Consider the following 27,588-nt stretch of genomic DNA (forward strand, 5'->3'; position numbering starts at 1 on the left):
GATCCTGCTTGGGATTCTGTCTCCCTCTCTCTCTGCCCTTACCCCGCTGACTCTCTATCGTTCTCTGAAAATAAATAAAAATAAACTTAAAAAAAGAACTTAGGATATTTACAAAAAATCTAGCTAAGTTGAGGTCTTAGTGGATTATAGTGGGCCCCAAATCCAGTAGCTGGTGTCCTTAGAAAAGGAGGGGACACACAGAGACACAAAAGATGCAGAGAGAAGGCCGCATGAAGACAGAGGCAGAGATTAGAGTGATACAGCTTACAAACCTAGGACCCACCAAGATTGCCAGCAACCACCAGCAGCTAGGAGGGAATCTGCAATGGTTTCTTCCCTAGAACCAGAGGGACCATGGTCCGGACAGCTCACTGATTTTGGACTTCCATTCCTCAGAACTGGGAAAAAATCCATTTTTGCTGTTTTAAGCCACAGAGTTTGTGGTACTTTGTTACAGCAGCTTTAGGAAGTGAAACTAATACAAATGCATTATAGCTGAGATTTTTTAGAAGTATTGAAAGACCCCAACCCAAGACTCAGGAAGTTCAACGTTCCAAAACAAAGTAAATACCTAGTCAATTCAATTAAATCTAACAGAAAGCAATAAAAAAGAAAATGAAGCATGAATAAGGCAGATGGACTTAAAAGTACAAAATAATTCCACCCCAATAGTGATTAAAATAAACGTAAACGAACTAAATATACCAGTAATAATCAAAGAGTATCAGCCTGGGTATAAAAAAGAATCAACAAATCTGAATGTATTCTATTTATAAGAGACACGACTGAGGTGTGAAGAACTACAAATCAATAAAACAAACAACACAAAGGCAGATACTTAACAGAAGAGAAATACGAATGGCCAAGAAACCTGGAAAAGGAGCTTATGGGGAGAATGCGGGGGGGGGGGTTGGGGCAGAGTGGGGGGAAGCAGGACAGAGGAGGAGGCTAAAGAGGAGGAACATATAGGAGACTTCTAGGTAATGGACTTTTTAAACCATTTAAATGGCAGGCAATGGATGTTAATTGTACTGTTTTCCTTCATTCTTTACATATCTATCGACAAGTTCTTTTGTATCCAATTTTTTAGTTTTTCATTTTTAATTTTTTAAAAAATTAAGAAGTCTTCCCGCATTATAATTAAGCCTTAATGATTTCTCACTTGTGATCCTCTTTTTAGTTACTGCAATCTAGTCTGTTCTAAACACTTGTCTCTTTTCTCTGATTTTTCAATTTACCATTTCTTTTTATTTCTATTCTGATTCGAATCCCTGCTAAGGCATAACCACAGAAGAGCCCCAACCTGCCTGGATCTTAAAGAAATAGCCATTTTGCTTCATCTAGTCCCTTCCCTGCAGTTTTATTTGGCATGACTCTGCGGATTGTTAGAGAAGTAGCTAGAACTTACATCTTCAGGCTCTGCAGACCTCCCTTACTCTCACTCTTTCCTTCCTGTCATCCAGCATCCAGAATAAGGTTATTTATCATTAAGCTAATTTTAGTCCTCTTTCCAATGATATATTGTTTTATCCAAAAATTCACATACATTTAACCCCCTAGACACAATATGCTGTGACTAACGTTTTATTGGAGGGGAAGTTATCCTTTATTATGACAGTTTTAGAAAGGAACAAAATAACTCTTCCTCCATACACCTCCATTGTATTAAGTCAGGTTCTCTAGAAGCATGGTCTGAGTAGGGCATTTTTATTCAAGCGATGGGTTGGGGGCTCCTCTCAGGAGGAGGGAAGTGAAAGCAGCACAGTCTGGTGAGGAGGAAATGTTAAGTAGGAATGTGGGCTCAGATGGCAACTAGCTTCATTCTGATCTCACAGAGAACATATCACACTTCTGAGTTCGTCTCACCTTGAGGCGAAAGGGCACCAAGAACTGTGCAGGGCCCGAGGTTTTTACTCTACTTACAGCTAACAAGCTAGCCTGTTTCCTGGATGTCGGCAGAACACACAAGACTCCTGGGTCAGAGATAAATGACTTTGTCACTCATAGCAAAAGCAAGAGCCAGAGTGTCAGCATGATGCTGAAGTTGGTTCCCTATGACCCTAATCCCACAGGGGACACAAAAGACCCATGATGGACGCCTATTATTCAATAGGCTGCATTGTAAGAGAGCAGAACTAAGCATTGCGGGGGGTGGGGGGGGGGAGGATTCAGTACTTTTATAAAAGCCTGTTTTTTTTATCTGTGGGGAGATGTCACCTTATCTCTCAAGGCTCTCTGCAAGCACAACCCTGAGAAATGGCCCATGTAAAAAGTAGCCATGGCCTGTGTTCTTGACATACCCAGCGAGGATGTGCCAGAGTGCTCAAGATTCATGCCAGACTGCGTCTCTCAGCAGGAGCTGGCCTTCCACATGCTCGCGCCCATGATCTGTCTCTAAGAAAGAAGGAGCAAAGTGTCCAGGAGCTAGGGGACTCATGTTTGTCAGGGGGACAAAGAATCACTGCTGGTGGCGATGGGGCGCTAACTAGTAAAGACGATCTGGAAAGGGCACCATCGGCATCCACTACACCAGCCCTTCCCTTTAAAATTGTGGATTTCTTTCAGATTTTTCTATCATCAACTAATTCGAGGATTTTCTAAATTCACAGCATGTCATGCAAACAGTTGTCAAGTTTCAAATGATGACTTTATATCTAATCCCAAGATTTGAGAGAAATAAACTCATACTTTCCTTTTTAAAATCTTCTCATATCACATTTTCTAAAACTAACAAGTACTTCATTTTGGTTTAGCCTCTTACAGGAGTCTTGCCATTTAAAAAAATCATGTCAGTCTCAGTTTTGGGGAAACAGTATAATGATGAGGCACAGAGGCCCTGGGGTGTCCCATTGTCCCACCCCCCAGCTCTACGACCTGAGGCAAGTTACTTAACCTCCTCAGTACCCTCTTATGTTAAGTGGGCCTCATAATAGCTCCTAGTTCATACAGTTTTGTAGGAGTTAATGTCTCTAATGCACTTAGAAGAAAGAACAGTAGCTGGTATTTCAGTAAGAGCTCAGTCTTTGCTTATGCTTTGTAGACCCTCTCTGACTCTTTTACGCTACAACAAAAATACCTTGTGCAGTATTGTAACTACAGAGAGCACCGTGAGTTCAGAGGAGGTAAGGTATTGTTTTCTGATTTGCTTCATTTCCATCCAACGGCCTTCCTGAATGTGCCAAGTTTTTTCTTAGCCTTTTTGAATACGGTAGCATACAGGTTTAATGTCTTCAGTAAAATAAAAACTTCTATAAACAGTTTCTCCATAAATTGATAATGCTATGTACGGCATCCTATTTGGATTGGTTTTCTTGTACTTTACCTATTATTGTTTAACCCCAAAGCTCATTGGAAACTTTTATATTCACTAATGCAAACATAAGATTTTTGGAATCAAAGGATCAAAACATTTTATACATCTAGCAACAGACATTTGGAACTCCTCCAGTTGAAAGTACTTATAATTCAAACCACAGATGAGGAAGTTGACTTTTAAATGATTCAATGCCTCTTCCAAAATAACAAAGACACTGCAGTGATTTTTCCTCCTCGTAAATGCTCCCTTTTCTGCACTTCATTCTCATAAATGAAGCAATTTATTTTCCGGAATAGTTTCACATAATAGTATAAGTGTACTATACTTTCCAGTCACACTGAAGGTCTCCTGAATTCTCTTCACCACCAATCAGGAACCCTTCCCGGGAAGCTTGTTCCTGATTGGTGAAAGTCAGCTGTAACAGTAGAATGCCAAGGAGTAAACAAAAAAGCATAGCAACAACTGAGTTTGCTGTCTCACTACCCTCAGTCTAGGCCAACCTGGACTCCTTCATCCCAAATGAGGTGGCCTCTACATTTTATATGAAGGCTCTGATTTTCCATTCAACTGTGATCCATCGATAACATGGCAATCCAATATAGACAGGAAGATAAAACAGAACAACACAGCTAAAATAAAGTGTATTTTCAGGTAAAAAAAAAAAAAAAAAAAAAAAAGATCTTTACTTTGAAATGAGTGTCATGAGCTGCAGATACAAGGCAAAGTACCAGTGCACAAGAACTGTATCTATGGGTGGTGTCACCAATTCCTACCTGTGGCAGCTCTGGTAGTGACCTGACGCACACTGCAGCACATGAACTCACAGCCAGAAAGGACTTGCAAGCAGCGCTCATCATGAACCCCACGCTGAGGACACATAAGTGGGGGATGACTGTGCCTCCCATAGCTGTGGGCAGCCCTGGTTTCCTCAGAAAGAATATCACGTCCGGCCTGGTCCTTGGGTCCCCTCGCCCTAGGCAAATGCAGGGAGGTTGCTTTTTATAATGAGTGCCAAGTGAGAATGGAGTCTTTTTGCATTTTTGTGGAGGAAGGTATTTCTACAGTCTTGTTTTTTATTTTTTATTTACTTACTTATTTTTTTTTTACAGAATACACATTGTCGAAACAGGATGAAGTTGACCAGTGAAAAGTTGCCCAAGAATCCCTTTTATACTGCTCTCTCCCAGTATGGTGCTAAGAACTCAAAATTATTCCAGTGGAGGAAGGAAAAAACTGGTACAGATTCTGATGATATTCTCACTAAAAGTCAATTCAGTACACCAGAGCAAAAAGGACAGGAATGGGAGCTGTACTGATGTGGAGGAAGTGGTTACCTTTACAGTCTTTCTTAGCTTTCCTGCAAGAATCTGAGGAATTACTGCTTATCTGGTAGCAAATCATCAGTGGAGAAGTCTCATAATCAGATCCCAATTCTGGTTTCACTCTCAGGATGTTAGGACAGCCTTCTGGAAAAGAGAAGCCAGATGTCACTTCTATTAAAGAAGTGGTAATGCCATGCTTTACTTCAAAGTGGCATTTAAAGCTACCATTTTGTTTCTATAGACTTAATAGTATTAAATTAGGGGTTGGTTAGAGTAGTTCTAAATGAGGCTCAAGTTAAGAATTTCACTCATCTACAGGGTAGCTTTGCCTAAAGAACTGCACACAGATGGCAGTTCTGCCTAGTAGTACACAGGATTGATTTGGAAACCAATCAATAAATGTTTTAGGATTATACAAGGCACAGTGTTAGGTACCACGATCATGCTTTTTCCTTGAACAAAGAAGGCCAGTTTCATAAATGAGAAGTAGGAAGAAAACTAGTAGAAACAGTGCCAGATGAGTTCTTTATCATTCATGACTTCAAGAGAGAAAATTCATATCATATGGATAAAGATGGAATTCTTTACCTTTTAAAAATCAGATCATTACAGCCACGCTAACTTGGTGGATAAGGCGTTGCAGCTCTTGAAGGAAAGAATAAGAAGAGGGGATGCTATGGCATATTTCCTACGAGGCCAACTATATTTTGAAGAGGTATCATTTCCTGTTTGTTTTCATTTCATATAATGCTGGTGTTGGATCCTCAGAGCAAAATTTCCTATAGAGTCCCTTACATTGTTATACAAAGGGAATTCTGTTAAATTCCATAGATTATACTGTGCCTCTAAGTACAATACATTAAGGAGATATTTGACCTTCCTTTGCAAAAGTCGTTCTAATGAAAGTGATTTATAGGAGTCATTTTGGTATGAAATCCATTCTCACACTATAACTTAAAAATACAACTTTTAGGGGCACCTGGGTGGCTTAGTCAGTTAAGTGTCCGACTCTTGATTTCGGCTCAAGTCACGACCTCATAGTTTGTGAGATCAAGCCATGCATAGGGCTCTGTGCTGACCATGTAGAGCCTGCTTGGCATTCTCTCATTCTCTCTTTCTGCCCCTCCCCCTGCAAGTGCATATGCACACAAGCTCTGTCTCAAAATAAACTTTTACACACACACAGTTTTTACATTTTTGCCCCAAATAATATCATTTGTAAGACCCTGATTCTTATCTAGTACTTACAAGCTTTCTATGTTCCTCTCTAGAGGCAGGAGGGAACTGCCTCTTTCCCCACATTATACTGAGGTATCCTGAGGGGCAGGCAGATGTAAGGGAAATGGCAAAACCGTCACACAAGCTTCAGTAATAATATAGCATGAGTCCTTCATTGAACCCAAGGGGAGATGTGAAAATGAGCCAGCTGCCCCCAATCCCTACACCACTCACTGAATATTTGGACAGCTATTGACCTAATCCCACTTACTCTTAAATTGATGATTCCATCATTCATTCTGGCAACAAATATTTGAGGACTCATCATACACCTATCACTATGAGGATATCGCAGGTTAAGAGAATGATGTCTCAGCTTTGAGAATATGTTCAGGTAATGTTTCTACTACTTGTTAACTGTGTACCTTGGGCACAAATACTTAACCTCTCAGAGCTTCAGTTTCCTCATCTATAAAAGGATAATAATGTGTGTTTCTTAGAGATATTGTGAGGGTGCATTCATTGTAAAAGTACTTAGGAACAAGGCCTGGCACCTAAGAAGGGTTTTATGAGTGTTTACTACTATTATGCTAGGCTCAAACTGTATTGTGACAAGGTGACTAGAATGGTCCCCCTTTCATAAAACTTACAGTCTACTTGGGGGAGAAAATAAATTAATACATCATTACAAATAAGGAGGGGGGATGCTATGAGAGCAATTAACTGGGTATCATGATAGAGAATAATTTATGGAGAGGGTGGAAAGACCTGTGGTTGGAACTAATTTGAAGACAAGGAAACAGGCAGTGCAAACAGCCAAGGGGAAGTGCATTCTGGGTAAAGGTGAGAAAAGGCAACATTTCAGGGATGACGAGGAGCTCTGTGAGCTCTAGGAATTGAGACCAATTCCTAGACCACTGTGGTAATAAGCAAGGCAGAGAACGGATCTAGATGAGCTTGGCTGAAAACATAGTAAGAAGACACTGAAGTGTTTTGAGTCTGCGATGAACAGATTAGAAGGCAAGCAGGGAACCAACACCAGTTTAGGGGGAAGTTTTACTACTTCAGGCAAGAGAGGATGGTGGTCTTGACCAGTGTGGCAGGGCCAGTGGAGGCTGGGTCCTGGATTGTGGAGACACAAATAATAGCATCATGGACTGAAAAACAGAGAAGTGGGGAGGGTGAATTTTGAGAGGACAATCGAGAGTTCAGGTTTTAGACACATTGTGTTTGAGACATCCATTAGTCATCCAAGTAGACAAGTTTCAAAGTAGACACGTACACATTAAGAGTCTAGATCTCAAAGAAGTCTGGTTTAGAAGCGTATATTTGACATTTTCCGGCACATAGATGGTATTTAAAATCACAGAAACTGGGGGCGCCAGGGTGGCTCAGAAAGTTGTGTCCAACTTCGGCTCAGGTTATGGGTCTCACGGTTTGTGAGTTCAAGCCCCGCAATGGGCTCTGTGCTGACAGCTCAGAATCTAGGGCCTGCTTCAGATTCTGTGTCTCATTCTCTCTTTCCCCATCCCCCACTTGTGCTCTAGCTCTCAAAAATAAATAAATGTAAAAATAAAATAAAATAAAATCATAGAAACTAAAAGGATCTCCTTTCTCTTCCTTCATATAGAGTATTCTAACTTTTCCAGCTCTCTCACATCTAAGCCAAACATTAGCCAACAGGGACAGCGAGGTCATTAACTCATTATATGTTCTTTAAAATTAGTATTTGTTAATATTTAACTACCATTTTTATTAATTTTATGAAGCTGCTGATTAATTAGAGTTTATGGAAAAAGGAAATCAGTTGTTTTTGTGTCTTTCAGAATTTGTTTTTCTCTGGTCTGCTCTTGCTGAGTAATAACTTTCCAATTCAGTAACAGACTTTTTCTCCACAACTACAAATGGTTCATTGTTTAGTATAAGGCATTTTCCCTGATGGATTAAGACATCAGCCCCATATTAGTCCCTTACACGTTAGCATAGCTGTTATCAGATCATGTAACTGCTGAGGAGCCTTTAAACATGAATTTTTAAAATTATTTTTATTTTTAATTTATTTTTGAGAGAGACAGAGACAGTGTGAGCAGGGGAGAGACAGAGAGGGAGAGAGAGAATCCCAAGCAAGCTCCATGTTGCCAGCACAGAGCCCGATGCAGGGTTCGTACCCATGAAACCGTGAGATCATGACCTGAGCAGAAACCAAGAGCGGACACTTAATACACTGAGCCACCCAGGTGCTCCACCATGTAGGTGTCTATAGGAACATAGGAGAAAAAATTTGAGAGAATCACATTTGTTTTTCCATGTCTTCTCCCTAGCTGGAGAACTGCAACACTGGTGGCCATGAGTTATAATAATAGTGGATATTTAATAACTGAATATTCTGATGTGCACCTCTTCTCTGATGCTCTGGTCCCAGCTCTGCACTGCCTCAGACTCCAGGAGTGGCGGGATGGATTGAGCAGAGGGCTAGGCTATCATTTTGAGAGAGGCGTGGAAATATCCAAATGTAAGAGGAAAAGCAAAAGAGTCTCTCACCCAGATTTTTCCTGGTCATTTCCCTCCACTGCCACATTCAGGCCTATTTAAGTGATTTTACAGTGTGCTGACTGCTGCTGATGCCTTACTTCCAAATTCCATAAACTTTGTTGCTGTCCTTTGCTATATCTGGTGCTCCTGCTAGATTTAGGTGGGGATTAAATATCTGTAATGACTTTGAGGTAATAATAAAAATAATTCAATAATTCCTGGGAGCTCTTAGGGATGGTATGGAGAAGCACTAGAACAGTTTGAAGAAATCAAGGAAAAAGACCATCAAGCAACCTACCAGCTGGGAGTCATGTATTATGATGGGCTGGGGACACCTACAGATGCCGTAAGTTACTGTTTCGTTCACAATATTTAAGATTTCATTGTTAATGATTATTTGCGACAACTAAAGTTATTTATATTTTAATGTTATATTTACGTATATTTCAATAATGTCTATACTTTTAGCTTTTAAAGGATAGCAGTAGTCCTTTTTACATTTATGTGAAAAACAAAATTTCTTTTTGCCCCCTCCTTTGTTACCAATGACTGTCAATAATACTTTTGTTTTAAAATGTTTTCCTTTATGTTTAAAATTAGTTATTCGAAAACTACATGAACATGGAGAAAAGTTAGAAAATAAGTAAAAATAGGATCACCAAATTCTACTATCAAATATGAACACTGTTATTATTTTAAAGTATATTTTTCTATGTATTGCCCCCTGTAAAAAACATATATGTTTGTATGTGTGTACACATACACATACACATACACACACTGTTTCAACATAGGACTACCCTGTACATAACGGTTTTTAATACCCTTTTTCACCAAACAATGCATTTTGAATGTTCCTGTCTTTGTCAGTAAATATAATCTACATTATCATTTAAAAAGATTTTTTTTAATGTTTTATTTATTTTTGAGAGAGAGATAGAGACAGCTGTGAGCAGGGGAGGGTTAGAGAGGGAGACACAAAATCTGAAACAGGCTCCGGGCTCTGAACTAGCTGTCAGCATAGAGCCTGACACGGGGCTAGAACCCATGAAGCGTGAGATCACGACCTGAGCTGAAGTCGGGCACTTAACCGACTGAGCCACCCAAGCACCCCTACATTATCATTTTAATACCAGCATAATTAATGTATGCCAATAATATTTTTAAGCCTCATTTATTTGTGAATGTTTGAAGATAAAAGAATAAACTGAGCTATGAGTTTTGGAGATCAGTATGACAATTTTCTCTATTTCTTATCGGATTCTGGGCTTTAGTTTCTTCATTTGTAAAATGAAAATAAATAAACATAAGTTAGAGATACATCTGTCATTTCTCCCCCTCCCTTGGCCATGGCCAACCTTGAAAGTTGATCACGGCCCCCCCCTTCTAGCTGAAACCAGACATAGTTTCAGAACTGTTATCAACAGAGTTCTAAGATTACATTACCAATTCAATTTGTATGGAGCCAGCATACAAAATAAAACCCATCCACCTAACTCACATTGTTGTTAATGAAATTGAACATGTACAAGAACACAAGGTACATGTAGTAAGCATTCAGTGAGTGTCTTCTGATGCTGGAGAAGCAAAGGTAAGTATGAAAAAGAACACGTAGTCTGAGAAAAACTATGAGTGCAGCTGTGAGTCCTGGATTCAGATGATATGTATGCAAGGCACAAGCGTGGGGCCGGGGATTCAGATGACACATGCTGAATCTTAGAAGAACAGCATATAAGGTAAGGAATGGCATTCAGAGGGAGGGAGCGACATGAGCAACGTTAGGAAACCTCCTTCAGTACCCTGGATCCAGCTCCATCAGTCATATCTTTGCACATTTCAGTATACCAACTGATGTAGGCTTGGCATGACCACCCATTAACTGTGCTATAGAGGAAGGTGGCTGGGCACTAAGTCATACCTAGAGAAACCTGGGGGAGAACAGCAATCTTAACACCAATCATGCGTCCATTTAACTATACCCTTCAAAGCTATCTCTGTGACCATTATATCCTATGATATGTACTAAATATAGTAAAAAAAGTAAATTGACAACTGATTTTATGAATCTTTTCTCATCCTCAATAATGCACTTGTTAGGGAATAATATCAAAATCCATTCTATAAAATATTTTAAACAAGATTAATCATAGTAAGATAAACAAAGCCTGAAAGATTACTATTCTTATTTCAGTGATTCACTCCAACATTTAAATATGTGGCAAAAAAAAAAAAAATTGGTCTCAAGTGATTCAGATTCTCCATAATTGTCTTGCCTACAAATTCAGATAGGATTGAAAATATCACAATTATTTTATTTAATTGAGTTTCTGTTAGATTTTCAAAAAAAATTTTTGAAAAATTTTTTTATTTTACAAATAGTTTATTGTCACATTGGTTTCCATATAACACCCAGTGCTCATCCCCACAAGTGCCCTCCTCCATGCCCATCTATCCCCTCCCCCCCACATCCATCAGTTCTCAGTTCGTTTCTCAGCATTCAAGAGTCTCTCATGGTTTGCCTCTCTCCCTTTCTCGCACCATTTCCCCCCTTCTTCTCCCCCATGGTCCTCAGTTAAGTTCCTCCTAATCCTCCTATATGTGCAAACATATGATATTTGTCCTTCTCTGCCTGACTTATTTCACTAAACATAACACACTCAAGGTACATCCATGTTGCAACACAAGGCCAGATTTCATTATTTCTCATTGCCATGAAGTATTCCATGGTATAGATAAACCACATCTTCTTGATCCATTCGTCCGTAGATGGACACTTAGGCTCTTTCCATGTTTTAGCTATTGTGGAGAGTGCTGCTATGAACATTGGGGTACATGTGCTCCTATGCATCAGCATTTCTGTATCCCTTGGGTAAATTCCTAGCAGTGCTATTGCTGGGTCACAGGGGAGTTCTAGTATTTTCCTGAGGAACCTCCACACTGTTTTCCAGAGGGGCTGCACCAGTTTCCATTCCCACCAACAGTGTAGGAGGGTGCCCGTTTCTCCACATCCTCGCCAGCATCTAGAGTTAAGAGACTCTTATTTTCACATCAATTTTAAGTCATTAAAAAACCCAATGTGCTCTTTAAAAAAAATTACCAAAAACGTCTCAAGACTCATATTCACTCTGTCATCGTGCCACTCGCTTCTGCAGTATTTATCTATATTCATTACAGTGAGACATTCCACTTAGTTGGCTGTCAAAATTAACTGGAAATTGGAAGAAATTCTCAGTGGCTGCACTACCTCATGTGATTCTTTACAAACTTGCTGAGTATTTTCCCCCACCCTTTTCCCTTCCTGTGTCTTTCCCCTCTACCCTCATTCTCTTGATGCCAAATAAATGGATTTATCCCATTTTCTCACACAGAGTAGTTTAGTCATCTTCTTTTCCCTAGAGAGGATTTCTGTGGCCATATTATCAAAATTAACAAACTTTAAGGACTGCCTTAGTTATATGTTACCTATATAATTTCTTTATCTGTAATTGGAATGTAAACTCCACAGAATTGGGGGTTTCATCTGTCTTGCTCACGGCTCAATCCCCTTGGAACGTAAAACAGTGCCAGAACCACAGTCAACGCTCATATTTATTGACTGACCTTGTGGCCCCTTGCTGACCACACTGTTATCGGAGTCACACCTCAAAAGGCTTTTTCAAAGAACTTTCCTAGAGCAAGATCTTATGTAAGAAAAATTATGGTGGCAGCTGTTAATAAAATATTTGCCCTTGTTACAAGAAAAATCAATACTTCCTTAGAAGAATGAAGTATCATAACTAAGTAAAATGTATCCCAGAAATTTAGCAATTCAACCTAAGGAAATCTATAAATATAATATACTATAGGAGCCCGAATAAGACACCATATGATGGTTTTAGTATGTATTGAAAAAGCATTTCATGAAACCCAGTACTTTTTCATAATGAAAACCTCTTTAAAAAATCAATACTAGGAAGTATGTTTCCGTATAACTTAGGAATAGCCACTTACAGTTATAAGCCCAAATTAGAGACTGAATTTTTGGAAGTAGAAACAAAATCTTTTCCACTGGTCATATTGACCTACTCATACTGTCTACTGAATTTCTTTCTGATCTGTCCCCAGTCCTTTATTCTGACTCTCTTCCAGTTCAGGCTCACTGGACCCATTACCTGGGTTATTTCAGAAGTAGACCACCAGCTTCTGCGCTTGACCCAAATTCATTATTCTTTACAAAATACAGATCTGATTATGTCCCGTCCATCTTTAAAAACTTCCAAAGACTTCAACATTGAAGGTCAAAAAAAGAGCATGATTTGGGGTATTCCCATGGACAGCCAGCAAGCTGGCCACTAAGAGGCCCGTATAAGGTAACATTTACTTGGTGAATCCTTCAGTTTCAACACCAGGTACTGCCCATCCAAAACCTCTCTCAGTCTCTGCTTGAGTTTGCAGTCTCTACCTGATTGCTGCCGACAGGGGGGACCTCAACAGGCATCATGCGGCCAACCCACTGTGACCGTATCTGAACTTGACAGCACAATTCCATCTGGAACCGTGACTTCACTCAGTACCACCAAGCCTCACAGCTGTATCACCTCTGGCCACTACACACAATGTATGCCTCTCTGGTCATTTGTCTTCTCCCACATTCTTGGCTCCATATTGCTTTCTGTTTCCTCTCCTGTCCTACTGCTGCCTTCCCTCCTACACTTTCCAGCTGGCAAATCCTCAGCCTTTTCTCAGACTATTTTGTCCCCTTCCTTGCCTCATCAGAAAGGTAGCTTTCCCATAACCACCCATCTGTAGGTCAAGGGCTCTCCTTCCCCCTCCCCACGTGCCACAGGTCTCAAGGGTGGAGCTGGGATCACTTTCAACCCCCAATTCATTCTCCAGCTCTGAGCTCTCCTCCACCCCACTGGCTTTCCTCATTCTATCAATTTCCTCGTCACTGGTCACTCCCTAACATTTCATCCTGGGATTATAGTGCTCGTCCCTGTGTTTTTCCATCATTTCGTCTGACACCTGAAATAAGAACCAAGTAACAAGAGGGAGAGACCATGTAGGTAGGTCTGGGAAAATCACATTCAGGTAGAGGAAATAGCTAGTGTTAAGCCCTGAGGAGGAAAGGGGGGAAAGCTGGAGTGTAGTCAAACCAGTGAGACAGGGTCAAACCACATGGAACTTGGAAAACGAGGACCAAGAGTTTGGCTTGTGTCATCGATGTAATGTGAAAACACTGAAAGGGAGTGAAACCAATATGATTACCATTAAAAAAATCATTTTGTCTCTTCTGTGGGGATTGAATGGAAGGAATAGAAGCAGGAAGCCAATTGGGAAGCCACTGCAGTTCAGATAAAACCACTTTAACTAAAGTACCACCGTGGAAATAGAGAAAAGTGGACAGATCTAGAATATACTCGTTAGAGGATACAGACCTTCTGATGGACTGGGAGAGGGGCAAGAGTAATAAATAATAATAAATAAGGGGAGGAGTCAAGGGTGATGCTGCCATTTAACAACAATGGGATCAATGAGGAAGGAGAAGGTTTGGGACTTGACAGTGACAAGAAAACCTAAGCGTTTATGTTTCAATGTTACTTGTGAAGTATGTGTTAAGTCACCAGTGCAGAGAGGACAGGTCGACAGTCTGGAACCCAGTGATGCCATCAGGACTGGAGAAATCAGTGGCGGGCTGTCGGTGGAGCATGGTAGTTATGGCACCGGATTTGGACATGGTTGCTCAATGAGTGAATGCAGAGAAGAGGAAAAGGCCAGGAACAGAGACGGGGAGCCCTCTGATATTTCATGGTCAGAGGGGAAAGAACAGCCAGCAAAGGAGAATGAGGAGGAGCAGGGAAAATGGAGGAAGATGAGGAGCGTGTGGTGATCTGGAAGTCAGATGATGCAACTGTTTCGAGGAGGGAGGAACCATCTGTCTCAAATTCTGCTGAGGTGAATATAATGAAAACTGAGCACTTACTATTAGGCACATTAAGATGAATCTCACTGGAGACCCTGACAAAAGCCTTTTCAGTGGAGGGATAAGGGACCAAGGTGAGAGTGGGCTGAGGAAATGCATGGAGGTGAGGAGGAAGGCATAAGCACTAAGATTTCTCATACAGCAGAACAAATGCATGTGTACTAATGAGGAGGTCATGGACTCGAGGAAGGGTCCTCCCTGGTTCAGAGATACCACAGTGTACTTCTAAGTTGATACACAAGATATAGCAGAGAGGGGGAAATGATGAATTAGGTAAGTTCACAGATTCAGTTTTTTGATTTTGTTTTCTCAGTGAAATAAAAGCAAAGCCATGTACTCGCTTCAGCAGTTATGTATACTAAAATTGGAATGACAGAGAAAATTAGCATAGTCCCTGCGTGCAAGGATGACTCACAAAGTCATGAACCACTCTATGTTTTTTAATAAAAATATAAACATTTTCAAAAGGTGAAGCCATGAGCTGAGAACGAGGGAACGGAGGGCAGGGGCAGTTAAAGCATGAAGAGACAGGATAAAGTTTGAAATAGTATCTTCTCTACCAGGTAAGTGAGAGAGAAAACTGAGGGGACAAACTGATGGTACTGTTTGCCAGGGCTGAGAGCTCACTCTGGAATTTGAAACCCTAAGTTTAAAGGACCTGTCACCATGGCTGTGTTTATTTCCAGCCATGTGCAGCTGCCTGAGTGCATGTGAGTAGGCAGAGAAATGGTTTATTTGCCAGATAAAGGAGTGTTGAGGAGGGAAAGAGGAACAAAGGGGTGAGTATGGTGACAGACCCAGAGTAAGCCTAAAAGGCAATAATTAAGGACGTGAAGAAGTAGAGGAAGCAGGAAAGTTGGCGGGGAAAGTGGCATATGGCCACTCCCAAAGAGAATGGCTTGAATGTGATCACAGATGGAGGCCAGAGGAGACAAGGAAGATGGCCTTTGGAGATCCCTTCTTACCTAGAATTACACTAGTTGATCATACCTTTAACTCAGAGTAAAGGGGCAAAGAGCTCTTTTAATTTTCATCCCTTTCTTTTATTTACCAAACTGTTCTTGATACTAATTTGGTCCAGACTTTGGTTGAACCATATATGCTTTGTGTGGTAGATTTGAACTGTTTTCTTCAGGGAGCAAAGGTCATTATTACCCCAGAGAGATGATAATCACATGTAGGCTCTAACACCTGGGGGAGCTACAGATGGAAACTGGAAATCGCATGGAAGGTGGAGGGAATGGATAAAGCAACCAAATTTTGGCTGAAACAAACTGCACTAAGGACAAGGTCACCTGTTTTAGATTTGCTTTCCCCATCTCACAATTCTAACAAGGTTTTTAAACACTTTCTTTAGCATAAGACAGTAACATTTGAGTGTAATTTAGGGCCAGGTTGTAGGAGATTTGACTTAGGAAATTCACAGTCTATGGACTCATCAGGCAACTGTGCTTCTGTTTCCCAGAGACATTACTTTTCGACATCTGTCCTCTAACTCACTCCCCAGATTTAAAAAAATTTTTTAAGTTTACTTAAAAAAAGAGTGAGCAGGGGAGGGGGAGAGAGGAGAGAGAATCCTAAGCTGGCTCCACACTGTCAGCACAGAGCCTGATGTGGGACTCAAAGTCACAAACGATGAGATCATGACCTGAGCGGAGTATAAGAGTCAGACGCAGAACTGACTGAGCCACCCAAGCACCCCTCTAACCCACTCCCCAGACTTCACATGTTAAATGCAATCAGAATCAAATTCTCTACAAGTTTTTTAATGGCATGTGGCAAGCTGATTCTAGAATTCATATGAAAGAGCAGAAAGCCAATTATTTATCTATAGTATTTAAAACAATGTGGTTTTTGTTCACGAATTGGCAGAGATCAAAAGAACAAGAGTCCAGAAATAGATATACACAGACGTATGGGTATTTAGCAAGTCATAAAACTGCTATTTCATATCTGTGAGAAATGGTGATGGAATGGTTTGATCAACTTTTTAATTTACTTATTTTCTAGTTATATATACTCTTTTTAGTAGTAGTTGCTCTAGAGATTACAATATGCACATTTAATTTATCACAACTGACAAGGATTTTATATTGAATTACTTCAGGTAAAATATAGAAACCTTGAATGAGTATGCTTCCATGTACCCACCCACCCCAATCTTTAGTGCTGTCATTCTATACTTAAATTTATATTATAAATCTCCAAACATAAAAGTGTTCTAATTTTTGCTCTAATCATATGTATTTTGAAGATACTAAGAGGAAAATCCATTATATGCACATGTATATGTATGTATATCTTTTATATACTAACATATAAGTATATAAAAGTATATATACCTACTTAGCATTTCTGGAACTCTTCACTCCTTCCTATCAACTTGAGTAGCCATCTGTCACCATACTCCTTTCCTTTTGACCTGAAGAATTCCTTTGAAGGGAATTTCTTATAGTACTATTTGCAGATGATGAATTATCTCTGATTTTGATAATCTAAAAATGTCTTTAATCTACCTTCATTTATTAGAAATTGTTTTTGCTGGTTGAGTTTTTCTTTTCCACCCTTTAAAAATGCTATTCTTGGGGCGCCTGGGTGGCTCAGTGGGTTGAGTGATTGACTCTTGGCTTTGGCTCAGGTCATGATCTCACAGTTTGTGGGTTGGAACCCCGCATCAGGATCTGCACTGTCAGACTGGGGATTCTTTCTCTCCCTGTTTCTCTCAAAATGAATAAACTTTTTTAAAAAATGCTACTCTCAAATCTTCTGGCTTTCATTAATTCTCATGAGAAGTCAGTCACTACTTACATTGCTCCTCACCCCATCAGTTTTACTGAGATGTAATTGACATATAACATTGTATTAAGCTGTACAACATAGTAATTTGACATGTGTATATTGAAAAATGATTATCACAATAAAGCTAGTTGACATCCATCACCTCACATAGTTACAAACTTTTCTTATGACTAGAAATTTTAAGATCTACTCTCGTAACATTTTCAAATATATAACTCAGCGTTGTCAACTAGTCTCAAGGCTGTCCATTACATTCCCAGGATTTATTTATAACTGGGAATTTATAACTTTTTGTGAGTTGACAATATTACATTAGTTTCAGGTGTACAACATAGTGATTAGACAAGTTTATACATTATGGTATGCTTATCACAAAAGTAGCTACCATCTATCACCATACCGCAGTATTACAATATCATTGACTATATTCCTCATGACTCTTATTCCTGTGACATTTATTATATAACTGGAAGTCTGCATCTCCTACTCCCCTTCACCAATTTTACCCATTCCCCCACCCCCTCCCATCCACAAAGCATGTTTGTTCTCTGTATTTACAGGTCTGATTCTGCTTATTTATTTTTTTAGATGCCACATATGAATGAAATCATATGGTATTTGTCTTTCTCAGTCTGACTTACTTAGCTAGCATAATACCCTCTAAGTCCGTCCATGTTGTTACAAATGACACAATCTCATCCTTTTTTTATGGCTGAGTAGTAGGTCAGTGTGTGTGTACATACATATATATATGCATCACATCTTCCTTATCCATTCATCAATCAGTGGACTCTTCCATATCTTGGTTATTGTAAATGATTCTCCAATAAACAAAGAAGTAGACAGATCCTTTCAAATTACCATTTTCTTTATCTTTGGGTAAATATCCAGTACTGGAATTATGAATCATATGGTAGTTCCATTTTTAATTTTTTGAAATCATACTGTTTTCCACAGTATAATTGGCTGTATAATTTACATTATACAGTATAATGTAAATTGGCTGGAACAATTTACATTCCCACCAACAGTGAACAAGGGTTTCTTTTTCTCTACATCCTCACCAACACTTGTTATTTCTTGTCTTTTTAATTTTAGTCACTCTAACAGCTCCAAGGTGATGTCTCATGGTGGTTTTGATTTACATTTCGCTGATGAAGAGTGATGTTGAGCTCCTTTTCATGTATCTGTTGGCCATTTGATGTCTTCTTCAGAAAAATGGTCCTCTGCACATTTTCTAATTGGATTTTTTTGTGTGTGTGAAAGAGTTGGATAAGTTCTTTATATATTTTGGATATTAACAGTTTATCAGATATATCATTTGCAAATATATTCTCCCACTGAGTAGGTTTTTGGCCTTTTTGTTTTGGTGGTGGTTTTCTTCACTGTGCTGCAAAAGCTTTTTATTTTGATACAGTCCAAATAGTTTATTTTGGTTTTTCCTCCCTTGTCTTAGCAGACATATATAGAAAAATGTCTCTATGGTCAATGCCAGAGAAAGCGCAGCCTGTTTTCTATTAATTTTATGGTTTTAGGTCTCACATTTAAGTCTTTAGTCTTTTATTTTTTTGTATGGTATCAGAAAGTGGTCCAGTTTCATTCTTTTACATGTAGCTGTCCAGTTTTCGCAAAAAGCAGACTATTTTTCATTGTATATTCTTGCCTCCTTTGTCATAGATTATTTGACCATATAATTGTGGGTTTCATTCCAGTTTCTCTCTTCTGTTCCACTGATCTATGTATCTATTTACACACATACTGTTTTGATTACTAAAGCTTTGTATAGTATACCTTGAAATCTGGAATTGTGATACCTCCAGCTTTGTTCTTTATTGAGGTTGCTTTGGCTCTTCAGGATTTTTTGCAGTTCCATGCAAATTTTTGGTAATTTTTATTCTAGTTTTTATGAAAAATGCTATTGGTATTGTGATAGGGATTGCACTGAATCTATAGATTGTTTGGGGTAACATACATTTTAACAATGTTAATTTTTCAAATCTAGGAGCATGGAATATCTTTCCATTTGTTTGTGTCATCTTCAATTTCCTTCATCAATGTTTTATAGTTTTCACAGTACACATTTTTCACCTCTTTGATTAACCTCCTAGGCATTTTATTCTTTTTGGTACAACTGTAAATGTAGTTTCTTAATTTCTCTTTCTGATACCTTCTTATTAGTGTATAGGCATATTACTAATTTCTGAGCGTTAATTTTGTATCCTGCAAATTTACTGAATTCGCTTATTCTAACAGGTTTTTGATAGAGCCTGTAGGTTTTCTATGTAAAGTATCACAGTCATCTGCCAATAGTGACAGCTTAACTTTTTGTTTACCAAAATGAATACTCCTTTTTCTTATCTGATTGCTGTGGCTAGGACTTCCAGTACTATGTTGAATACAAGTGGTGAGAGTGGACATCCTGGGCTTATTCCTGACCTTAGAAAAAGCTAAGATCATATTGAGTAAGATGTCAGTGTGAGTTTTTCATATAGGCCTGTTGAGGTATGTTTTCTCCAAACTGACTTTGTTCAGAGCTGTTTTTTTTAAAATTTTTTAAAAATTTATTTCTGAGAGAGAGACACACACAAACAGCGTGAGCAGGGAGGGTCAGAGAGAGAGGGAGATACAGAATCCAAAACAGGCTACAGGCTCTGAGATAGCTATTAGCACAGAACCTGACACGGGGCTCGAACCCATGAACCATGAGATAATGACCTGAGCCAAAGTCGGACACTTAACTGACTGAGCCACCCAGGCACCCCTGTTTAGAGTTCTTATTATGAATGGACATTGAATTTTATCAGATGCTTTTTCTGCATTTATTGGGATGATCACAGGATTTACATCCTTTATTTTGGTCATGGTGTTTCTCACATGGTTGATTTGTAAATATTGAACCATCCTTGCATCCTTGGAATAAATCCTACTTGATTGTGGTGAATGATCCTTTTAATGTATTGTTGGGTACAGCTTGCTAATATTTTGTTGAGGATTTTTGCATCTATGTTCATCAGGGATATTGGCCTGTAATTTTCTTTTTCTGTGGTGTCTTTATCTGGTTTTGGTATCAGGGCAACACTGGCCTCACAGAATGCATAATGGAACCTTTCCTTCCTCTTCTATTTGGAATCATTTAAGGAGAATAGGTTTTAACTCTTCTTTAAATGTTTGGTAGAATTCATCTGTGAAGCCATCTGTTCCTGGACTTTTAGGTTTTTTTGATTACTGATTCAGTTTCATTAATAGTAATCAACCTATTCAGATTTTTTATTTCTTCTTGATTCAGTTTCAGAAGATTGTGTTTCTAGCAATTTATCCATTTCTTCAAGGTTGTCCAATTATTTGGCATATGTTTATCTTTTCACAGAACTAGCTCTTGGTTTCATTCATTTTTTGTCTCTTGTGTCATTTATTTCTGCTCTGATCTTTATCATTTCCTTTTTTAACATCCTTTTACCTTGGGCTTGTTCTTTTTTTAAGTTCCTTTAGATATAAGGTTAGGTTGTATTGAGTTTTTTCTTGTTTCTTGAGGTAGGTAGGCATGTATCACTATGTATTTTCCTCTGAGAACTGCCTTTGCTGTATCCCAAGATTTTGTTGTTTTCATATTCATTTGTCTCCAAATTATTTTGATTTCTTTGCTTTGTTGACCTATTGGTTGTTCAGTATCATGTTGTTTAGCCTCCACGTGTTTTTTCCCCTATTTTTTTCTTGTGATTATTTCTAGTTTCATGCTCTTGTGGTCAGAAAAGATGCATGACATGATTTCAATCTTAAATACTAATTATATCGTTCTTCTCCTTGTATCATGTATGATTTTTCTCTGGTTGCTTTCAAGATCTCTGGCCGCTTTCAAGATTTCTTTGGCTTTCAGCACTTTGACCTTGATGTATGCCTAGGAAAGCTACTTTGGGTTTATCCAGCCTGAGGTTCACTGAACTTCATGGATCCCTTCCAGTTGCAGTTTTTAAGAGTAATCTCTCCTCCAGCTTGTGTGTGCTCGGGTAAACTTTCCAGTGCCTTAAAAAAAAATTTTTTTTTAATGTCTGCTCCAGATTTAGTCATAGCTAGTTGTGGAAGGATTTACACAACCACCTCATTCGACCACTAGTAAGTTCTATAAGGTTTAGGGGGAAAAAAGGCAAATATGTACATCACACATTCACAAAAACAAATCTCTATAAATTGGGACTCACTAGAAGGCAAACACCTTTATCTTCTATCACTGTGGTATTTAGCCAGCAAGAGAACTTGGAGAGAGCAGTGAAGGGTAAAAGCTAGAATGGAGTGTATAGAAAATATGTTTGGTTGTCAAACATTCTCGGGCATGACGTTTGAAAGTTTGTGTCTGATGGATATTTTGGATGAGGCAACAGCTTCCGTGTGGTCTTTGTGACTATGCAGATGTCATATGAGTAGCATATGGGGTGTAAACTATCACTTAGTGTGCTTCAAGGGAGAACATAGTGTTTGGGGCTCACAAGTGTTCTCTAACTGAAAACGTGGAAGAAGTTGCAGCTATTCTTGTCCTTTAATAAGTTTTAACAAGTGTGCCCATCCAGAGTAAGGAGGGAGGAGGGAAAAAAGGAAATCATACTGAAACATAATCTAACTGCAGAAGCTAAAACATGAGGGAAATGCCTTATATCCCTTAGATCGCAGAGATTTGGGAATGCCTACTCAGGAGATGTACCCTTCCTTCTTTCTCTCCCTCTCTCCCTCCCTCTCCTCCCTTCCCTTCCCTTCCTCCCTATCTCCCTTATTTCCAGCTCTGTAGACTAAAGGGCAACCATCATGCCTTTAGACCCATGACATCGAACATCATGTCAGATATTAAAACATTATTAGGAAAAAGAATTTAGTTTGGATAAAACGAAAAACTAGGGTTTGTTTGTTTGTTCTTTTTCCTTTGTGGAAGGAAAAAGGAGTGGAATATATGAAGAAAATCATTGATTCTCCATGTCCCAAAGCAAGACACCTACAATTTGCAGCTGCCTACAACCTTGGAAGAGCTTACTATGAAGGAAAAGGTGTCAAACGATCAGATGAGGAAGCTGAAAGGTAGTCTTACCTGAAAATAAGGGTTTTTTTTTTCTTTTTAATCAAATGCTGACACAAAGAATAACTTGTCCGTTTTTCAGATTGTGGCTTTTTGCTGCAGACAATGGAAATCCAAAAGCTAGTGTGAAAGCTCAAAGTATCCTAGGATTATATTATTCAACAAAAGAACCCAAAGAATTAGAAAAGGTAACACTGATCTATTTGTTTTTAATGCTAGTACTACACATAGATTAATATTTATTTCAGAAATAACAATAATTTCTTTTTTGAATGGATGGTGGTAAAGAATGAGTGTCCAGTTTTAAAGATCTCTTATATTTCTTTAAAATGTAAAGAAGGTTTACATTTTGGGATCTCAAGGCTGATTTTATGCTTTACTTATCTATGATTTACCTTTTCCCCACCTCTTCCAAAGGATTCCACAGATGTGAGAGCACTTTCTACACTATAAAGAGCCACACATACAAAATATTTTATACAATGAAAGCTAAAAGTCCTAAAATATAGCCCAAATCCTATTATGTGAATAAATTAATTTGTTCTGAGAAAGTAATGATGCTAGTAAGTAAAATACACACCAAAAAATGAGTTGAAAATTGAACCCATTTACAATTTTTACAGAAATACAATCTCTTTAATCATCAATGACTGAAACATTTTCCAAGAAATCCTATAGTTTGAAGGAAATGTAGGGCCAAGTCCTACGTGTAAGAGGCATGAAGAACAATCTTACAAGGAACACAAACCAACCACGACCCTCTTCAGATAATTAAGCAGCCACTTGGAAATAATTTTTTGAACTAATTTGAATTCACTGTAGCGGAGTATTGAGCAAACGTGCTTGCGACCACATGCAGCTTTTATCTTGGCTGCCTTTGGTGTGGACAGGCACCATCTCTGAGATCTCAGCATCAGCAGCTCTCCGCTCCCTGCTGGGCCTCAGTGCAGATGTCTCAGCAGACACTTAGTTCCTACTTCCTACCTTTCTGATCCTTCCTCTGGGAACATGTGAAAATCTTGAATCCTGAGACAGCTGAACTGTCTAGGCTGTGACCTCTAACCTATGCTCTGGGTAGAAAACAGGTGGGCTCACCTTAACACGCTCTTTTGGATATGTGAAATTGGTGCTAACCTGAAATAACACACGAGGTGCTAAAACTGTTTCCTAGAGATAAGTTACTAGTACTATCTTATAATTAGAGATTTTTTTCTTTCCAGTATTCCCTTATAATTTTGCCAGGTGGGTAACAAAGAAGATGAAATTGTGCTTTTTCTTAGGCATTTTATTGGCATTCAGAAGCATGTGGCAATGGGAACCTGGAGTCCCAGGGTGCGCTTGGGCTGATGTACCTTTATGGACAAGGCATCCACCGGGACCCCGAAGCTGCCTTGCAGTGCTTACGGGAAGCCGCAGAACGTGGAAACGTCTACGCTCAAGGGAATCTTGTGGAGTATTACTATAAGATGAAATTTTTTACTAAGTGCGTTACATTTTCCAAAAGGTAAATAAGCTGGATAAAAGTATTCCCAAAACCTCCTCCTAGATGTTCTCTGCCAGGTCTGTTCAACAGGACTTGCCACAATATTGGAAATGATGGCTAGTAAGCACTTGAAATGTGGTGAGTGCAACTTAGGGCTCAACTGTTACATTTCATTCGATTTTAATTAATTCAAATAGCCACATGTAGCCAGTGGCCAGCTATGGGATAGAATTCTGTCCATTAGTCTTCAGGATTTCAGTGTCATTTGCTCTATGTACCAGCTGATGATCTTAATCAAGTTTAACTTTGGGGGGCACTGATTTCCTTTTTCATAAAGAAGAAAATACTTCCACAGGATTACTAAAATAGAGCATATAAAGTACTTCACACAGCTTAGCATATCAGAAATACTTATTAAATATACTATAATTTCTTCCTAGTCTCTTCAGCCACATGTTCAATGACTGCCCAATTGCAAGATAGTTTGATAAAGATCGTATAGTGAGAATAATGGTTGAAAGATGCCAACATTAACACCTTATGAGATTTCTCTTCTCTGAGCCCGTGTACTTTCCCCATATTTATTTACTCATAATGGACAAACACAATATACCAGGAGAAACACGTGGATGTCCCCGAGAGAGGCTCTAAGGCCATGCCGATGTATTTCCCTCCCAATAATGCCTGACAGAGCCCCAGGACCCCCTCCTCTCTAGCCCAGTGTGAGGCAGCCATCTACAGCACTGCATGAAGGAGCTGGTTCCACCCTCTGCCCAACAACATGGCTCCCAGGGAGCAGGCCACTTAAAAGTGTGGTCCCCGAAGTCCCTAATCACTAAGTACCCATCTAGTGAAAACCAAAACTTTAAAATCTTTCAAACTTTCCATTATTATCCACATTCCTTTTCCTCATATTATGGGTGACATGGAATTAAGTAGATCCCACTGTCACACAACTCTCTAGACTTGTGCCAGGGTTATAAAGGAGGACCTTTCTTTTTGCCCATTTTTTTTTAAACACAGATATGTAAGTTTCTTGAGATGTTTCCTGATCCTATGTGACTAAAGTCCAAATTTAAGGTCAATGTTTGAATAAATTATTCAAAGAAATAGAAAATTACTTTTCCCTATTGTTTAAATCTGCAAGGTGTTATTAAGTTTAAAATATTATTATTATGGGGCACCTGGGTGGCTCAGTTGGTTAAGCATCCAACTTCAGCTCAGGTCATGATCTCATGGTTCATGGATTTGAGCCACACATTGGGTTCTATACTGACAGCTCAGAGCCTGGAGCCTGATTCAGATTCTCTGTCTACCTCTATCTGCCCCTTCCCCACTCATACTCTCTCAAAAATAAATATTAAAAAACTGTTTTTAATATTATTACTATAAGAAAATAAACATTTTGTTTTCTAGTGATCATTAAGCCTGACAAGTATTATAGACAAGCTGTGAAATAAACTCCTTGGTAGCTCCTCTTCCCCTGGTTATAACTGGTGGTTTTATTTACCCTTCACCAGAAAACAAATACCACAACTCAGTTCTCCAACAGGTGGAAATAGGGAAATCACTTTGGGCACCAGGACCATTTCTAGACATATCATTTGTGAAAATGTAAACCAGAACTCATGTCCTTTTTAATTTCACAATTAAATATCACAACAGGATTGCTGACTATGATGAGGTTCATGACATCCCCATGATAGCCCAGGTCACGGACTGTCTCCCGGAATTCATCATCAGAGGCATGGCCATGGCTTCCTTCTACCATGCCCGATGTCTTCAGCTTGGCTTGGGTGTCACGAAGGATGAAGCAACAGCAAAACACTACTATTCTAAAGTAAGTAAGCCTAAGAACAAACAAATCGACCCAAGTAGAAATTTCTGAGCTTTCTGTTAAGTCTTGGTCATCTTTATGGATTAGTAGTTTTCCTACTTAATTATTATTGCACAGATAATCTGTCTAGGATAGTTTGTCAGACACACGGATTATTTGCAGACAATTCTGATAGATTCTTATTAGCACAATTGAACTCAGATGATAAAAGTTCCACTTTAATGCAAATTATTCTCTCACCCTGCCACCCTCTGCAGCCTATAGCCCAGCACCAAGACCAAGACCTTAGAGCCAGAATATTCATGCCTTCCATCTACCCAGAAGTGTGAACCTGCTCTCATTCTAGTACTTTAATGAAATAGTTGTTTTTTTTAAGTTTATTTATCCTGAGAGAGAGCGAGAGAGAGAAAGAGAAAGCGAGAGAGACAGAGCAAGAGAGAAAGAGAGGAAGGGGCAGAGAGAAAGGGAGAGAGAGAGAATCCCAAGCTGAGACCACAGAGCCCGATGTGGGGCTCAAACTCACAAACTGTGAGATCATGACCTGAGCCAAAACCAAGAGTCAGACACTTAACCAACTGAGCCACCCAGATGCTCTGAAATAAGTTTTTAAAAATGTTTTCATGCATGACATTGACCACACCTTACTACACACTACCAAACTCATTCATGAGTTTGAGATAATCAGTTGAAGTAAGATTCCTTGTTTTAATCCATTTGGTTTAGCTCCCAAATGGATTTCACTTATAAAAATCAAGCAACTTAGAAAGTAGGAAGGGAGTGAGAAGGTGGGGGGGATCATCATGAATAGTAACTGCAAGTAAAGTTTTTTTTAAAAAAAATAAAGACACTCACACTAAACTGTGCATGTCTTAGGTCCACGACATTCATGAAATCCAAACGAGAATTATATCTTCTTAAAATGTATAAAGGAATTCATGGGGCACACAAGTTGTTTAGCTGGAGCACGTGAACAAGGCAAGGAACAATTTTCCGAGTCCTCTGCCTGAATCTGACCATTCAACAGCAGTGGTTCCCAAACTTATCTGCATATTAAAATCACCTGGGGATTTTTAACAAATTCCAAAGCCCCAGTCTTATTTCAGAACAATTAAATCCTGTTCTCTGGGAGCGCAACACAAGTGTATTCACTGAAAGCTCTCCAGGCCTACTACAGTGGGCAGGCAAGTTTTGGAAACCCTAAATTAATGTTTGAAATTAAAATTTCCAGAGCATTATGCCCATATCAACACATACATACAGGAATACAGCACACAGATACAACTGAGATATTTACCACTAAATCATTTTAATAGTATGAAAAATAGTGGTCTTTAACTTTTTATAAAATATAAACATTTTCTGTTTTACACTGATTTCCAAACCAAGTCTATTTCAAATTCTGTGCTACACTTCATGTCTTTTCTAAATAAATATAAGCAGAAAAAAAACTGGGTCAACAATATCCTGATATGTAGTCTATGTTCATCCTAAATAAAACAGCAAAACAAACAGATTGCAATCTTAAAACTATTTTCCCCATGGTGGGAGATAATATCCCCATTACTCAATTTTGGCCATTGCATTTTACAGGAGATGCTTTTAAAAAGGGAGAAGATTCAAAAGTTGTAGGCCAATGAAGGGTCTGGAATCCTGTCTCATGAGTATCAACTGAGTATTTTATTTAGAAACAAAAGGAGTCCAGACAGTGGTCTTCACCAGACTGAAAGGCTGTCCTACAGAAAAGGAACAGAGGGGCAGGGAGTAGAATGATAGCCAAAGGCAGTGTGCTAAACGTGGAAAAGATAAAGCCCTGGGTGATGCCGAGACGGGGGGACTAGCCTGCAGTCAGGAGATCCACACTTGCTCTCAGCTCTGTCACTGTCAGGATGGGGACTGCCAACCACCTTACCCTCAAGGTCTCCATGAAACCAGCTTTATATATTGTCCTAGGACCTGGACTGATTCTAACGCATATGGAAGGAAACTTTAGCTAGTATAAAGAAGAATCTAATGCAACTGTTCAAGAAATAAACAGAAACAAAAGTTTTCCTATAAGATGG

General features: G+C 39.0%; 1 protein-coding gene and 1 non-coding gene across 2 annotated transcripts in view; both read left to right on the plus strand.

Annotated features, from left to right (window-relative positions):
- Positions 1–3,815: 3,815 nt before the first annotated feature.
- The window catches only part of LOC120237796 (LRP2 binding protein), a 29,365-nt gene continuing 5,592 nt past the window's right edge, over positions 3,816–27,588 (plus strand). The window contains exons 1-8 of the mRNA XM_039241222.1: positions 3,816–3,967; positions 4,426–4,552; positions 5,241–5,353; positions 8,621–8,734; positions 22,068–22,210; positions 22,291–22,396; positions 23,489–23,712; positions 25,357–25,531. Coding sequence (XP_039097153.1) covers positions 4,447–4,552; positions 5,241–5,353; positions 8,621–8,734; positions 22,068–22,210; positions 22,291–22,396; positions 23,489–23,712; positions 25,357–25,531 — 981 coding nt within the window. The 5' untranslated portion in view covers positions 3,816–3,967; positions 4,426–4,446. The remainder of the gene's footprint in view (positions 3,968–4,425; positions 4,553–5,240; positions 5,354–8,620; positions 8,735–22,067; positions 22,211–22,290; positions 22,397–23,488; positions 23,713–25,356; positions 25,532–27,588) is intronic.
- Positions 14,684–14,791, plus strand: LOC120237804. The gene has a single exon (XR_005530046.1). It is a non-coding gene; the product is annotated as a U6 spliceosomal RNA (small nuclear RNA).

The sequence above is a fragment of the Hyaena hyaena genome, unplaced genomic scaffold, assembly GCF_003009895.1.
Source record: "Hyaena hyaena isolate Hyena2069 unplaced genomic scaffold, ASM300989v1 scaffold_190, whole genome shotgun sequence".
NCBI lineage: Eukaryota > Metazoa > Chordata > Mammalia > Carnivora > Hyaenidae > Hyaena > Hyaena hyaena.